This window comes from Gadus macrocephalus, chromosome 13 (genome assembly GCF_031168955.1).
Source record: "Gadus macrocephalus chromosome 13, ASM3116895v1".
Classification (NCBI taxonomy): Eukaryota; Metazoa; Chordata; class Actinopteri; order Gadiformes; family Gadidae; genus Gadus; species Gadus macrocephalus.
The window spans coordinates 17984941-18001087 of NC_082394.1; the positions used below are offsets into that span (position 1 = coordinate 17984941).

Sequence of the window (16147 nt, forward strand, 5' to 3'; positions counted from 1 at the left end):
ACTTATTGTTTTAACATGACTTAAAGTGTGTCACGTATTTTTAATCATTTCATTTTTTTTACTAGAATTCAAAGTATGGGTCATCCCCATGGGTACGGTGATGTGAACTTGCGACGAGGAAATGTGTCAGGGATGCATTTTCGACGGATTGACAAGGTTAGTCTGCATTTAATTGTCTCATTAATACTGTTGGCCTGAACGAACCGAGGACAGTGGCGGTGGAGCTGCGGTCTTTCAGAGGGGTTGCCACGTCAACCAATCGCATTCCAGCGGGCATTTGATCAAACTCTGCCCCGGGTGGCTTCGTCTTTTTGTGTGTCAAAAATGGGGAGAAGGTTTTGTCGTGTTGCACCAAAATAACTCGGTTGACTTACAATAGCGACCTGGCACCAAGAAAGTTAAGTTACTTTTCAGGCACTTAAGAGATATTTGTTTTGAGTTCCCCTTTTTCAAAACACAGATGTTATTGAACCAAAATAACCCGAGGGTTCTGTTTAAACCTGGTTATTCAAGACAATTTGTGCGAAGAGCATTCAATGTTTCCCGGCAGGGGAAAACATATGGCAGCAGTAGTTCCCTCCAGCTTCTGCTTTTTTTTGGTTTTGTCACGCAGAGAATAAGTTAAGCTATTGATTTTCCGGACACAATCATTAAACTTAACGTACAAATAATGTCAGTTTAGCCTCATGGCTAGAACTGTGGTCAAGAGGATTTGACCATGTAGTGTATGCATTTAGAAAACAATATTTGTGATCACTCATTTTCTAGAGAAACAAAGTGAAGTATTTTGGAAATGTGTCTTTATTCTGATAGGAACTCGATTAGATCCCATTTGGAAGACATCCAAATGGAGAAAACTAAATGGAGGACATTGCGGATGCCACTGCCCTTCCAGTACACAACAACCACGAAATCGCCATGGCAGTCAAATCCTGCTGGGGTGAGCAACCAATCGTCCGTACTCAAATCACAACCACAACAACATCAAAAACAAGAAGGGAGCAAACCCCACCATGTTCACCAGAGGCCCGTCGCTGGTGGCTCTTTCCAATTCACTTGTAATGTTGGCAATACCACATCCGCACCACCGTGCCTCCGAAGAGGCCATTTTCACTGCCGGGGTTGTTTGTGGCATCGAAGCATGTCATTATTTTTAAAAGCCCCCCAATTTCTGGGTAATGGGACAAAGCAAAAAAAGGGGATTGAAGGAAAGATAAGTGTGTGTGACAGGAGAGGTTTCCTTTCTGGGGTTCAATCGGGGCTGACGGGGTGAGAGAGTCAGACGCAGAAAGTCCCTCCGTGAATTCCATAGTAATGGAATCAGTTGTTTTTATTCTACAATATTATATTCACTTATTTGTGTTTTTCATTAAAACAAAGGCCGTGTGGATGGGTGGGGGGGGCTGGCAGGGGACGTGTCCTACTCATAAAGCAGTGGAATGACAATGTACAGTGGCACTAATACAAGGACATAGTTCATCATGACATTTTCCGCAATTCCCGGCTGATTAGGGTCATTATGCGGAAGGCCTGATTTATGTTGTCATTTCCTCTCACCGATCTTGCATCAATGAATCTTAATGAATTGGTAAATAAGGGTGAAGATTACACTCCGTGACACCGCCACATTTCTCACCCTCAACGACCGAGATTTATGTCGCAAATTAGAGACTAATAGAGAAAATTGGCTTGCAGGAAGAAAAAAATATGTATTTGTTTTTATGACACACACACAGACACACACACACTCACACACACCAGTATGCAAGATGGCTCCCCCAGTAATGCGATTGAGATGTGTCTTGTGGCAACCGTATTTAACGCGTCCCTGCCCTCTAAAACGGCGTTGAGGCGACGAGGAGAGGCGGACGCAGAGAGCGGGAGGAGACTAAAGTTTATAGGCTGTGTGCATTCACCACCAGCCCCATCTCTCCCCCCTGCCTCCCTCCCTCCCTCCCCCTCCTCACCCGTGTGTTTGATCAGTATAAATAAACTGCTGTATGACAAACATGTTTACCTTCTCCCGGCAAACATCAGACACATCGGACGCCACGAGGCGCTCGCTCTCCGCCTAATGAAGACGCCGGCGCCGCCATCAGGCGGGCAGCTGTCGGCGGCGGGCACCGCCGTCCGCGTGCCCGCCGGACGGGAATCAAACGGCGCGCGTCGCCCCTGCCTGTATAGAAGTCACATCGTTTGCGCGTTCTGCGAGGTAGCCGTGTTTCGTTTTTTAATTAGTGATCGGCGGCAGGTGAAGAAAAAACAAAAGCCTATATTGAAATAACGACCTGGAGCTGCCCCTTCCGTCTATCCCCACGTCTCTGTCTCAGGATAGAACGGGTGGCACTTTGAAGACGTCTCTGATCAACGTGCAGGCGAGAGCAGGTGGGAGCTCGGCCGTGTGATGAAGGAGCCGCCGACTCCGCCGTTCACACGGTGACGCTGTCTTCAGAGGCCCGGCGGCAGCCCCGTTTGCCCCCCCCCTGCTCCCAGCAGCACGTCAGCACAAGCATCAGGGACACGACGAGACGGCGCCGTCGTGAACCGCCTCCATTTTTTAAACACCTTTTTTCAGGCAGATCTCTACAAAGAAGCAGCAGGAGGCGGAGGAAGGGGGGGGGGGGGGGTAAAAAAACATCTCCAGTGCTTATTAATACCAACTTCTTAAAGCAGCACTTAAGAGCGATAATGAGAGTCTTTATGTATTACATATTGTGACGTGATTTAGAGGACGCAGCTCGACACATCAAACGGGCTGGCCTTGGTATTGGGGGTGGTAGGGGGTGGGGGGGGGGGGGGGGGGGGGTGTTTGGGGGTTGCCATGTGAAAGGGAGTGGAAAATGAAAGCTGAAGCAACGCAGGATGGGGCTTAATTTACTGGCATGTACAGTATGCAAATGAGATTACTCTCAGCTTAACTGCATCATTTATGTCCATAATAACAGCAGCATCATTACAGGGCTCAAATTTAATTACACCGTAATTAGCATATCAAAGTGATTGGTTAAAGTTATAAACAAATGCCCAATTTTGTTAATGAACGGTCACACGTTCTCCATGTTGTTCGGCCTCTCTTTGGAAACATCCATAACAAACAAGTGTTTGGAAAAGGGAAGGAAGATCTCTCCCCATGTGTGTTTGTGTGTGTAAGTGCGTGCACGTGTGTGTGTGTGTTTGTGCATGTTCTACACAGTGTGTTGGTGGAGTTGGGGGGTTGGCCATGGGGTGTATCAAGTACCCATGACAAGGAGAAGAGAAGTGGAAGGGGAGGTGGAAGTGATGAAGGAGGAGGAGGAGGAGGATGAGGACGAAGGCTGTTACCTGGCTGGCTCCACACACTCAGGTTGTATTTCCCAAACTCTGGGAGATCAAAGATCCCATTTCCCACACTTGCCACTTCAGAAGCTCATCAATAAAACACTAATCACCTCCCGCACCAGAGAGAGAAAGAGAGGGAGAGAAAGGGAGAGGTGGGGGGGCTGGAGGCTTAGAGAGATGTACCTAACCCAGGAAACACCTCCCGTACACACTGCGTACACACACACACACACACACACACACACACACACACACCTTCCATACAAAAACACACCTACTGTACACGCACAAACACACACACACACACACTCACAGAAACACACACACCTGGCACATTTCCTTTTAAACTTGCTTCTCACCACCCCTCCCCCCCCTCCCCCCCTCCCCTCTCAGTGGAGGACATCAAGCGCTTCCTCGGGGCCTCCTGACACAAATCATGCACAGCGTATTTACGTGTCCTTATCCGGAGGCTGCGTGTCATCCCCCTCTTGTTTGATCCGGCGCTCCGTGCTTTATGAGTCTCACTCAGGATTCATGACCACCACATGACACCCGGGCAACGTTCTGCTGGGGCTGAGCCGATGACACGGCCCGACCAAGCCCCACACACACACACACACACACACACACACACACACACACACACACACACACACACACACACACACACACACACACACACACACACACACACACACACACACACACACACACACACACACACACCTGTGTATACACACGCATACACATTCATAGTCATACACACGTCTATACACACGCACACAAATATAAATCACACAGACAATAATAGATTCACACACAAACACATGCACTGATACACAGTATTTATGCACATATGGTGCTTATACAAACACAAACAGACACACACACACTCATATATATATATATATATATATATATATATATATATATATATATATATATATATATATATATACACAGCGACACATACACCCCCAATATTCATGCACATATGGTGCATACACAAACACTCGAACACCTTTATACACACACCTACACAAACCCCTTCCTGCACACGGACACATTCATAGATGAATACACGCATTCATACGAACACACAGGGACACACATCATCATCATCACCCTCCCCCCCCACAAGCTTTTGTTTCCACACGGTCAGAAATGCACTCATCCCGTTGTAAAGACAGTTTATTTCTGCCCTCATCCATTGAGGAATCCCGGAGAAAGGCCCGGCGTGTTCCTTGGAAGTACGTCAAAGACGGACCGCCCCGGCCAGCTCCACTCCATCAGCTAATGACCGGGCTCATTACGGTCGGGGGGAGCCACCTAATGAAGGCAGCGAGGCCAGTTCCCCACCGCCCGGCCCACCCCATCTCCCCCGCCCCCCGTGCACTACGCCCCTACGAAATGCTAATATCTCAACACTAATTAAAGGGGTGCTAAGTCCAATCGCACCTTCACGGCTTGTAGTCTGCAACATAAATTTCATTTTTGTTCACCCCCCTCTCCTACAACACGCTGCACTGAGCTCAGAGATGTGGCTGAGCAACATTCCATTAATTCATATTTAATGCCTGGGCTAGTTACTCCGTTATCTCGCTTGAGCCCCGTTCAAGCCCGCACCGTCGGTGGGCAAATCGCTTCGCGGCGTGAGCGGGAAGCCGTTTTAGTTTTTGTGTGTTTGTGTGTTTATCCCGTTTACACAAACAGTGGCTTCATAGCGGTGCTGCAGGAGAAAACACACACTGACGCAACAAACAAACACACAAAAACACAACCTTGTGTTTCACACACACACACACACACACACACACACACACACACACAAGTCCTTCAAAGCGAAGAAGGTCGGAGATACGTCAAGAAAAGAAGGAAAGAAGAAAGAAACTAGAATAGGCAATGGAAATATGCCCTGGTGCCTGCTGCACCTGTATACATTTACCATGTTTACACATCTCGGCTGTAAATATGTTTACAAGAGAAAGGCTCCCCGGCTGACCTTGGAGCGGGTAAACAAACCCTTCACAAAGTCCATGAATGTCAGAGAGTGAGGGGTGTTTCATCTTGGATTAAAAACAAACCAAACAAACGAAAAAATAAGAAAATGATTTTTACTTTATTTATTAAATATTAAATATTAAATATTAAAACACTGGAGTGCAAACATAGACTGTTCCTTAAACTACATTGAGAACATTTTCAGCGTGAGCAATGCAAAAAAATTATTTTTGATTTATGGTCCGCTTAAAATATGGGTACAAAGGCTGCTTTGTTATTTCCATTATATTACAAAAACATTTAACATTCAGCCTGATTATTATCTCAAACAACATTTTGCTCCACTGCTGTGTTCAATAGGTTTTCCTCAACCAGTCTGTTGATAGTGACACCATCAGGCAAAGCTCCACAATTAAACTGAACTCATCAATTAAACAATCAATGATAAACTTGAGGACTTCATGTGATCATAACATAACTACAACTTCAAACCTTAAATATGAAGACGAGGGAATCAGGTAGGTAATCAAAAAAAAGCTAACTCTATTTCTTATATAACTTAAAAAAGAAAAACTGATGGCAACTAGTAAACCAACAAAAAGACCAACAGCAAACACTTCTCAAACTCCAAAAATACTCACTAACAACTAAAGAACTCTCTTCTGTAGTACGTCTACAAGAGGGGAAACCTTTTTTTTTACCTTTTTTGTGTGGTTCTGCCAAAACGAAAGAGATTGAAACGCATGAATTTAAAGGTCAATGTTAAAACCACATCACATGACACGTGTTTGATCCCGGCCCAAGTATTTTCCCAAGGATTCGGGGGGTTCAGTGCTGTGTAAATCACCGGCAATGACCTTCAGCATTCCTCCCCGCCTCGCCAGCCACCGCCACAGATAATACTGGGCAAATATCATAAACGTGAGGATTTTAGGATTGAGGTGCCGGCGCCGCCGCCCTCGGCCATCGGGGGTGACGGCGAGCCACGAGCAGCACGCAACCACCCCCTCCACCACCGGTCAAGTGGTCTGACCCCCCGCCCACCCTAATAGCCTATATATTGACTTTCCCTCCAGAATAGAACCTCGAGATTACACCTCCCCCCGGGGGAGGGAGCGAAGGCAGGAGGGAGGGAGGGAGGGAGGTTAAGGCTTATCTTAAAAAGAAAATCTCTACCAAAGTCACAGTACACAGCACTGGGCCACAACAGAGCGACCGCAGAAGGGCCGTGGTGGTGACGACGAGCCGGTGGTTTTCGCAGGGGTTTCTGTCGTGCGCTGGACAAACTGGATGTGTGTGCGGTGGGGGAACTTATCCATGGGGCGTTGTGTAGGATCTTTACTTCCGTCTTTCTTTCAGAAGAAAGAGAGAAGGAAGTGATGAGTTGAACAGCAGGAATAGATAGGAATAGGATTTTGGTTCCTAACCCTGAACCCAGACTTGCACTCATACACACTTACAGACGCACGCACAGACACGCACACACATATACACACAAGGCCGACCGTAAAGGATTGCCTTACATTTGTTTTTTTTATACAAATTAAAATAAAGAAAAATAACATAAAATATATGCATATAATACAATAACAGGGGGTGGTTAAAGACCAACACAACCCCGGGGTTAGGTGGGTGTGTATGGGGTGTGGGGGTGTCTGGGGTGTGTGAGTGTGTTTCTGTGTGTGTTCGGGGGGGGGGGGGGGGGGGAGTGTGACCTGCAACTGAACCAGGCTCCGCTAGGCTATAGGGGAGGGGGTGGGGACAGAGGTAAGTCCTCCATCTCTCCCCTCGGCCCCCTCCCTTCCTCCCAACCAGCCTCTGATAAATAGCTAATCACAGCAAACAGAGCCATCAATCAACCAGCACACAGCCAACACCGTGCCCGGGACATGGATCAATGAGGAGACACACCGAGACAAATAAGAGAGACACAGAGAGAGTCGCGAAAAAGAGGGAGGAAGGGGAGGAATTAGGAGAAAGACACAGCTAGGGACAAAGTAGTCCCAAAACAATAGAAGATAGCAGTGAGAGAGTTATAGAGCTTGAGCCAGAGAGAGAAACGGACACATGGAGCAGCGAGAGACCGGGGGTTAGGAGAGAAGGAGATAAAAGCAAAGATAAAACCAGAAAAATAAAACACTGAGACAGGGAGCAGGAGAAAGACCCAGCAGAAAGTGGGGGGGGGGGGGGGGTCTGGGGTACACAGCGAGGACACACACACTCTCTCACACACACACACACACACACACACACACACACACACACACACACACACACACACACACACACACACACACACACACACACACACACACACACACACACACACACACACACACACACACACACCAGAGTGGATCAACATGAGCTCACGCAGGAGCAGGGGCCAGAAACGCTGGATGCTCAGGAAGCCGGGGCCCTCTTTATTTGCCGAGCTGTGACATTAGTTTCTTATTGTCTAAGTGGCAGTTTAAAGCGTCTCCTCCCAGCAAGGGCCCCTTTGACAGGGAGCTAACCATATTAGGACGTGCATGGTAAAGTAAACAATAACATGGTTGCAATGAGATGGAAATTTTTCAGCTAATGGTGTTTGTCATTCCTGTTTTCAGTGTACTGAAACAGTGGGGGTGGAATTTTTCTTTCCTACCCCACAAGGGATACTTTGTTTATAAAAACAATGCAGACGCCAAAGGACTAAAGCAGTACAAAAAAAACACAACTGTAAATAAATATTGTTTCAAAACCAAAAAAGGCCTACGCCTTTCCTATTCAATGGCATTAAATAAACCGGCATTACCGAGGGAAGGAACTCTGCTCGCTCACTCAGCCAAAGGGGCTTGGTTTTAAACGTTCCCGGGAATCCCATTTCACAGTTAAACAACGGGAGGAAAAGTATGTTTTTGACGTGACTTTTTTGGACGACGGCTTCAAGGACCCCTCCCTGCAACCGCCGTCAGCTGGAATAGACTGAACAATCAATGGGTTCAACGGCGCACGAGTCCGACACAGTGTGACCTGAAAGTGTGTGGAGGTAAGAGGAAGTACATGGAGCACACAGACAACAGACCTAACCACTGAAACCCAGGTGTTTGAAGGTGTAGGGACACACCAAAACCCTTGGGAATCACACATAAAGCAAAAGATATCAAAGACATCAGATGGTCTCACCCAAATACTCCCTTCATGGTCACAAGTATGCATTTGTCTCTTAAGCCAGGCAGGGTTAATACATGTCAAAGAACCCACGTCTTTCACACGGGGAGGGGATGTCAAAAGGAAATCAACAAAAAAGTGTAAACTACACTTGCACTACCCTGCTTGCAACAGTGTAAATAAGAAGTGACCACAGTTGCAACAAGCAAGTCAATTTACTCCAAGTAAAAAATAAATAAAAGAAAACTGTTCAAATCTATGGCACCCTTGAAACACAACCAGCGTCTTGGGCTTCCGTGTTAAAACGTTGACGTTCCATCTCCCAACTCTCTTTGTTTGGCTTTCACTTAACTCACTCCCGGCCTCAGTGCAGCCCCTTCTCAACCCGTCTCTTAATCTCACAGCAGCGATGCAAGCTGTTTATTTGCACAGGGCTGAAGGCATTCCATTAGGCGAACCCCACCAGGTGCCTTATCCCCAAATGGGATTTGTTTTCCAAACTAAAAGGAGAGAGAGAGCCAACGTGCTGCTAAAGAGATCTTTACCATGACCACCAAGAGAAGAATGCAAACGTTTTTCATCATCGAATAATAAGGCACATTGTGTGAAGTTTTATTTTTTTGTTATGAAAAATGATGTTTATCATTGGCTTACAAACAAAATAATCACCCCAGTTGTATAATATTTGAGTCCAAGCTTATGCTCATGAGATATCCAGGTTTTTTTGGAAGAGTTGTCTTTCATGCCTTGGCTTTAAACTTAAGGTATACTCGGGTTACTCGAGTATTTGTTGGGAAATCAATCCAACAAATCAATTCCATCCCAACTTTTCACAAACCGAGTCACCCAGTCAAAGCATCGGATGCGAGATCTGGGCGTGAATGAGGGGGCTAGGAGAGAGAGAGAGAGAGAGAGAGAGAGAGAGAGAGAGAGGAGAGAGAGAGAGAGAGAGAGAGAGAGAGAGATTCAACTTTTGTTATTATCTTTCCATCTTGTTGTAAGAAGAAGTCATCATCTGTGCCTTGGAATTTGCTTACTCCTGTCACATCAGTCAATCTCGTGCTAGCAAGCCGACGCGTTAGCCATCTGCGCCTGCTAGCGGGTGGAGATTATCAATGTCGCTGCGCCACTATGCTACGCTACTCAGAGCAAAGTTTGCACATCCATAGCCGCTTCTCAAGCCAACACAATACAGCGTCTGAGCGATGCTGATAGAAAAATAGATTGAAAGCTGGCAAACACACACACACACACACACACACACACACACACACAACCCGGCATCCCTTGAAAAGGGGATATCAAAGTACCTTCAAGATAACACATCTGTGATAGCAAAATCTCTCGATTCCTCCCCCACCCCCCCCACCCCCCATCCTATCCACCCACGTTACAAGAGAGGATTATTCACTTGAAAGTCACCGGAGATGCAAAAGAGAGGGAATTAGATAGAATAGATGCTCTATTCCGTGACAAAGTGTATTCAGAATAAAGCATCCAGGTACCTGTGCAAAGCAGTTTAGCCCAACAACAACATCAGAGACCGCCTGTGGCAGTGATGCATTGAGAAATGCTCAAACACCTCTTCTGATATTAATCAGCCAGGATAAGAGGGCTAGGGACCTGGTTAGGGCGCTTGACTCCCAGCGGAAAGGGTCTGGGATTCAAACCTGAATGTCAGAGTCTACCTGTAGGCAGGGACGGGCGGCGGGAACCTCCACCTTCTCCTGAACGCCATGCATCCTGATCGACAGCAAGTGGCTTCGAATGAAGGCTTCTGAAAAAATGACCCAACAGCCAAACAATCGAGCGACTCTACCTCCGCCGTTGTGACTCGTTTTATACTTTAAAAGCCAATGTTTCCAACTCCCTCGACGTCGCCGTCTGTTTGACTCCGTCATGTTTCCTAACTACAGCGGCGAGGCGTCGAGGCGGTAGATTAGGCTACTAGATGAGGGTACTTAAGGCACGTGAAATACACGGCCAACTAAACGGCCCCGGCGACAGGAGCGTTTAACTTCCCCCGCCAGAAGTCTCCGCCGCGCGGCCGGCCGGCCGCGGGGACATGTTTATAAGGTTCCCCAACTCGCCGGGGAAACCGATTAGAGCGGCTCTTAAGAGCCCAAGTGTTATAAATGCATGGAAACACAGACCGCCGCAAATGCCACAGAATTAGAGGCTTACCCACGGCTAATACTAATACCGCAATTTTCAGCTTGATGCTGATATAAAGAAATGTCTTTTTTCTCTCTTTTTTTTTTTATGCAAGCAATAAATGCAGTCAAGGGAACTATAACGCAGGCCCCGTCGTGTCCCAAACCGGCATAAATCCGCGGACAACCTTTATTTGGCTTCGCGGCTGAAGTGTAAATTCACTTGTTTATTCATAGCACTTCCAGGAAGAGTGGATTTAAACAATGCAATTTCACCGGACCTCAGAGCAGAGAGCGACGCTCCGTGTGATTCGTGGAGCATGGGGATGAGATACGGCGCGCTGTTTGCGAGGCATGCTTCGCCCTCCCATTATACACCTGCATTACATTTCAAATGAAGTCCCTTGCTTGTGAACCGTAGAATGTAAAAGCTTATCGAAAAAAACTCGTGATTCGCATTTTGTCTCACGCTACTGTAGTGACTTTCTTTCTCAGCCTCTCAGAGTTCAATTCAGCGGTTATAATCTGGTCGAACAGAGAATAAATAACAAACAGAACCAGATCCCCAGAGGTGGGACTGGGAAGAGTCGAACCATACGATGGTAATTGTTCCATCTGGCAGTGAGCTGCCACTGTCAAAAGAAACCTCTCCATCGGTCTCCTGTTTTGAAACTACTGTCATTCTGTCAGTGCGAGGACGCTTAATCCAAAAGGACTAACATTGATATGAAGTAGGTAGGGGCATCTTGCTTAAGGAGGCCAGCACATCTACTGTGGAATTTGGGGTTGAAACCCAGCACCTTTCCTTGTACACGCTAACCACGAGACTGTCCTGCTAATAAGAGCTGGCTGAACAAGCTGCACCCAAAGGGAGTACAGCACAAATACACAAAAACACAATTCACATTCTCCGCCTCGTCCCTCGACACATCATCCAAACACACACAAACCGATAATCAGCCATCTTTAGCACTGGAGGAGCGGAGCTCTTTCTCTGTTTAACTCGATTGCAACGTTAAGAACCGCCTCTCGATCCAGAGGCGTGCTAAACCGATAAGCCTCCGCAGGGATTTCTGCATGAGTGATGCAATCAAAATCGCATTGCGGAGTCATGTCAATAATTAGGCTGATTTCAGCACATTATCATTAATCACGCAATCATTTTGGAGTTGAATGGCTGATCTTGCATCTGGAGATGGCAGCTGTGGGCTGGAGATTTGTTTCAGTTTTTTTTGACAGGACTATTCCAAGCATAAACTCAAACAGATAAACACTGCCATATTTTTGTCCATCCTCCCCCACCTTTCAATTCTCTTTTCTCTGCGGACAGGGTTGATTGGCAGAAGTGAAGCGAGGGGAAGTGCAGCCTGTGTACCCAGGCTGGGGAGGAGAGGAAGCTTTGTCCTCCAGTAGGGGGGGAAGAGGCACACGCACACCGCCTCCAACCAAGGCTGGCTCCCTGCTAATGAAGAGAGCCTCTGGTCTGAGTCCCGTCTATACAGAGGGCCGGCCCGACTGTACCCACACCTTACAGACTGGGGGGGGGGGGTTGCAGAGTCTGGGATTGTGGCCACAGGGCCAGTCCGGATAATGGGGGTGAGAGACAAAGAGAGACCACGCAAGACAAAGATGGACAGAGAGACAGGGAGAGGCAAGAGACGGAGAGATAAAGGTGGAAGAGAAAATAGAGACAGATTGCGATAAACAAGGCGATAAAGAGAAAGAAAGATGGAAAAGGGGGGGGACAGACAAAAATGGAGATCAAGTTAAAAAAACATTGAGAAAGAGTAAGTTGAAGGCAGAAAATAAACACAAAAAAGACTGAATGAGAGAAAAAGAGCTGCTGCTTAAAAGCGAGACAGAGATAACACTTTAACATGAGATAACCTAAGATGCTTCTGCCTACATATGCCGTATTTGATAAAAGGGGACACAGGGGTGTCTCGGGCAGTCAGCCTCATGCATTCCCACAGACCAACTATCAACCGTGCACTGTACAAAGTCACACGAAGCATATATGGTAAGAATACTCTAGTACTGCCTACATTAAGAAACTCAATTTTTAGACGTCGATGATAACCTCATTGTTATATTCAAACAAACATTTTCTCAAACGGTCAATGATGTACTACACAAACGTTTGCACACACACACACACTTTCCCACACACAGCAAAGACACCACATTAGGTTAAATATTAAACTCATTCAATACAGCATTAAGGGACTGAAGCCCAGTAAATAGCAGTGTGTGTTTACCTTCTGCAAGGACTTGCTTATTTCGAGTAATCTTCGATTCCATTGGTGTTGCTACAGATTGCCTGCCCTGTGGACATGAAACAGAGAATTAGTCGGTGTTATGAAATAATTACCAGCACAGAACAACAAATAGAGGGCCAAAATAACAACAATACATTAGCACCCACAAAAACTATTGACAGAGATGGTGGGAAGGAGAAAAAAAATCGTCTTTGCCAGTAAAAACTACGGCCAAGATTTTGCTGCATCTGAATTTAAAAAATAACTAAAAGGCCAACAGTGCACTGAACAGCAAACAGTTCTGTGAACGCACTCCAAGTTCAAAGATTCCTCACGTCCTTGCTATCGTGTGTCTCGGTAGAGCGCTTCTGACCAGCAGAACTCTCTCTCTGATTCCTTCAGCGTGCTGAGAGACATCATCTGCATAGGAAGTGTAACCTCACTTCACCCTTGGCTTAACCTACAATCCACGCTATCACCTACTACTAGTAGTAGTTTTACTACAACAACTGTCTACTACTGTCTGAGGTGTGCACAGTCCGGTTTATTTCCATGTCCGTCGGTCCGATAACAGCTGACTACACCTCGTAGCACCAGATTAAACGAGAGGACAATGGACCTTGTCTGATGTGAGTAGACGGTTTATTTGCAAGACAAAGAAGTCCCCAAAAAACCTTCAGTCTGCTGCTTGGTGATTACAGTGGAAACCGGTATGAGAATCTGGGAGCCTTTTACAGGCCCCACCTGGTGGTGGAGCAGTGCTAGGATGGGGCCCTCGAGCACGCACACACACACACACACACACACACACACACACACACACACACACACACACACACACACACACACACACACACACACACACACACACACACACACACACACACACACACACACACACACACACACACACACCCCCACCCCCACCCCATCAGCTCCCAGCCAAAAAACCACCATCGTCCCAACTTGCTGCACACCCCTCCCCTCTCCGTTCCTCCACAGCCCTGCTCAGCATGCACCTGGCACCCCACAACAAGCACCCAACCCCGGCAAGGAAGAGGGAGAGGAGGAAAGGGAAGGAGGGAAGGAGGGGAGTGCAGGGTTATGCACACATAAGAGGGGGGGGGGGAAAGAAGCAAAATCGTATTTTTATGGTAAACTGAAAAGACACTATGGGGGCAATATCCCAGGTGAATTTGAATAAAAGCATTAAAGCATATCCAAATATGAACTCGCCTCCCCAGCCCCACCTTGCTGTTGCTTTTTTCACCGTTTACATTTGGCAGTCAAAACTGTGGTCGATAAGCGTTTGTAAATGTTTTAAATGTTGTCTCCGGAGCGGAGATAAAAAACCAAGGCACGCCGGCCAAATTGCGGCCTTAATTATGCGTTATATGGCCTCATTGAAAGCATGAGTCAACATTCATACATCGGGCTGAACCCGGCAGCGGGCTCAACAACCAGCCAAAAAACGGACCGGGTCCTAACACCACGTCCCCGCCCCTCCATCCTCCCCAAACACCCCCTCTCCCCCCCCCCCACCCCCCTGACACCCACGATTCATACACTCCAATTAACATATCATCAATGGCTTCATAAATCAATAGCGAGGGGGTGACAAATGACAGATATTTCCCGTTTTTCAAACTACTAAACATCATTAATCCCCATCCCTGAATAAGCCTCAGGAGCCAAATGAGTTTACCCAGAGCATAACATCCATTTAGATGCACCTTCCATCATCGTAACGACGGGGAGAGAGAAACGAATCCCCCATCAAGTGGGAGTGAAAACACGGCAACTTTGAGCCGCGCGGCAGCTGGGAGCCGCTCCCCCCCCCCGCACAACAAACACAACGCGCGTCTTGTAACGCCTAAACAGATAATTGTCTCCATTTCACAACGGCACGAGGCGGTGTAATATCGCAATTTGGAACAGCGGGGGGGACGGGGGGGACGGGGGGAACAGGTGGAAATAAACAACCCCACGCTGGCTCCACGCAGCTGGGAGGACGGCGCCCGTCAGGAACCCCCCCATGGAGACTTTTTACTGGGCAGCGGGGGGCGGCCGACTCTTATTTGAGTTAATTACCCACCTAGGTGGTTCATGCGGGCAACCGGTGAGGGGGGAGCCGACGCTGAGTATTTTTTTTTCGTTTCTCCAAAAGGAAATGTTTTTCAGAAAGTCAAAATAAACATGAAGGCGTAGATTTACACCAAATCTGTTGGCTAGGGGGTCGAGTCTGTAAACAGCAACACCAACAACTAGCATCCCCAGAGACAGAGTCGAAGCGCGGTGGGTCATGTTGGTGTCTTTGCCGGACCTAATATTTCACAAAGTATGACATCCATCGTTATGGGAAACACAGATGGCTTTGGAACTCCGTGAAAAAGATGCAATTATCCTATTTTAGAGAAAGAATGAACAATCCCCGTATGTTTTTTTTCTCGGAGCGGTGGCTACAAGTGCATTGAGGGGTGAACATTAGTGTTTTGTTGTGCACCAAAAAAAAAACGAAAATCGCATTTTCATTTTTGTGCGCACACGCACACACACACACACACACACACACACACACACAACAAGCCAGTGAAGTACACTCCCCAGCGGTTGTAAGGAGGTCAACACACCACAATGCACTCTTAAGACCCGGGCTGTGCTGTAGCCGATGTTGGCTTTGTGGCAAGATCACATGTTTCAAAATATGAATTAATAGCTCTCCACTGAAACGCACCCAATCCCAACAACAGGCCCCACAGAACACTCTGGACAGCACTTCAGTGCTTCTAATGGACACTCTCTCACTCTCTCTCTACACTTTCTCTCCGCACTCTCGGCTCGACATTGGCAGGGACCGTAAAAAAAGGGAAGAGAAAAAAAAAAGTTCCATGAATATTTACCAAGCGGACGGGTAAAGTTATTCCATTAATTACTCTTGAGCGTGCTTATAACTCTATCTGCGGCTAGTCCTGTGGTGTCGCGCTAATGAACTTCCACACATCATTACCATATTAATTAATGCTCAATTCAATGGCAGTCAATAGGACGCCGCCAGAGCTGTCTGCCAGAGCTTTGCAGCCTGTCCAGAAGAGCTTCCATCCCCCTTCAGTCGAAAGAAAACGACTAACCCACCGAGGCCTGAGCGCGTTGACGGTATCGTTCTATCAAGCCACCGAGCCAGTGTATTTTTAAAACAGAACAATAGCCTGCGCCGGTTCACCGGTTCCCCAACCCCGCCCGGCCCTCCGTCCTCTGGCTGCTTTC

At 47.2% G+C, this 16147-nt stretch overlaps 1 protein-coding gene across 4 annotated transcripts in view; it reads right to left on the bottom strand.

The window, feature by feature from the left end:
* The window catches only part of LOC132471079 (basic-leucine zipper transcription factor A-like), a 102175-nt gene that overhangs the window by 37392 nt on the left and 48636 nt on the right, over positions 1-16147 (bottom strand). For 3 of the 4 annotated variants that reach the window (XM_060070096.1, XM_060070095.1, XM_060070098.1), the window contains one exon: positions 12884-12950. In XM_060070096.1, coding sequence (XP_059926079.1) covers positions 12884-12926 — 43 coding nt within the window. In that variant the 5' untranslated portion in view covers positions 12927-12950. Of the gene's footprint in view, positions 1-11927; positions 12088-12883; positions 12951-16147 lie in introns of all 4 variants that reach the window. The other variant, XM_060070097.1, reaches the window with a different exon arrangement.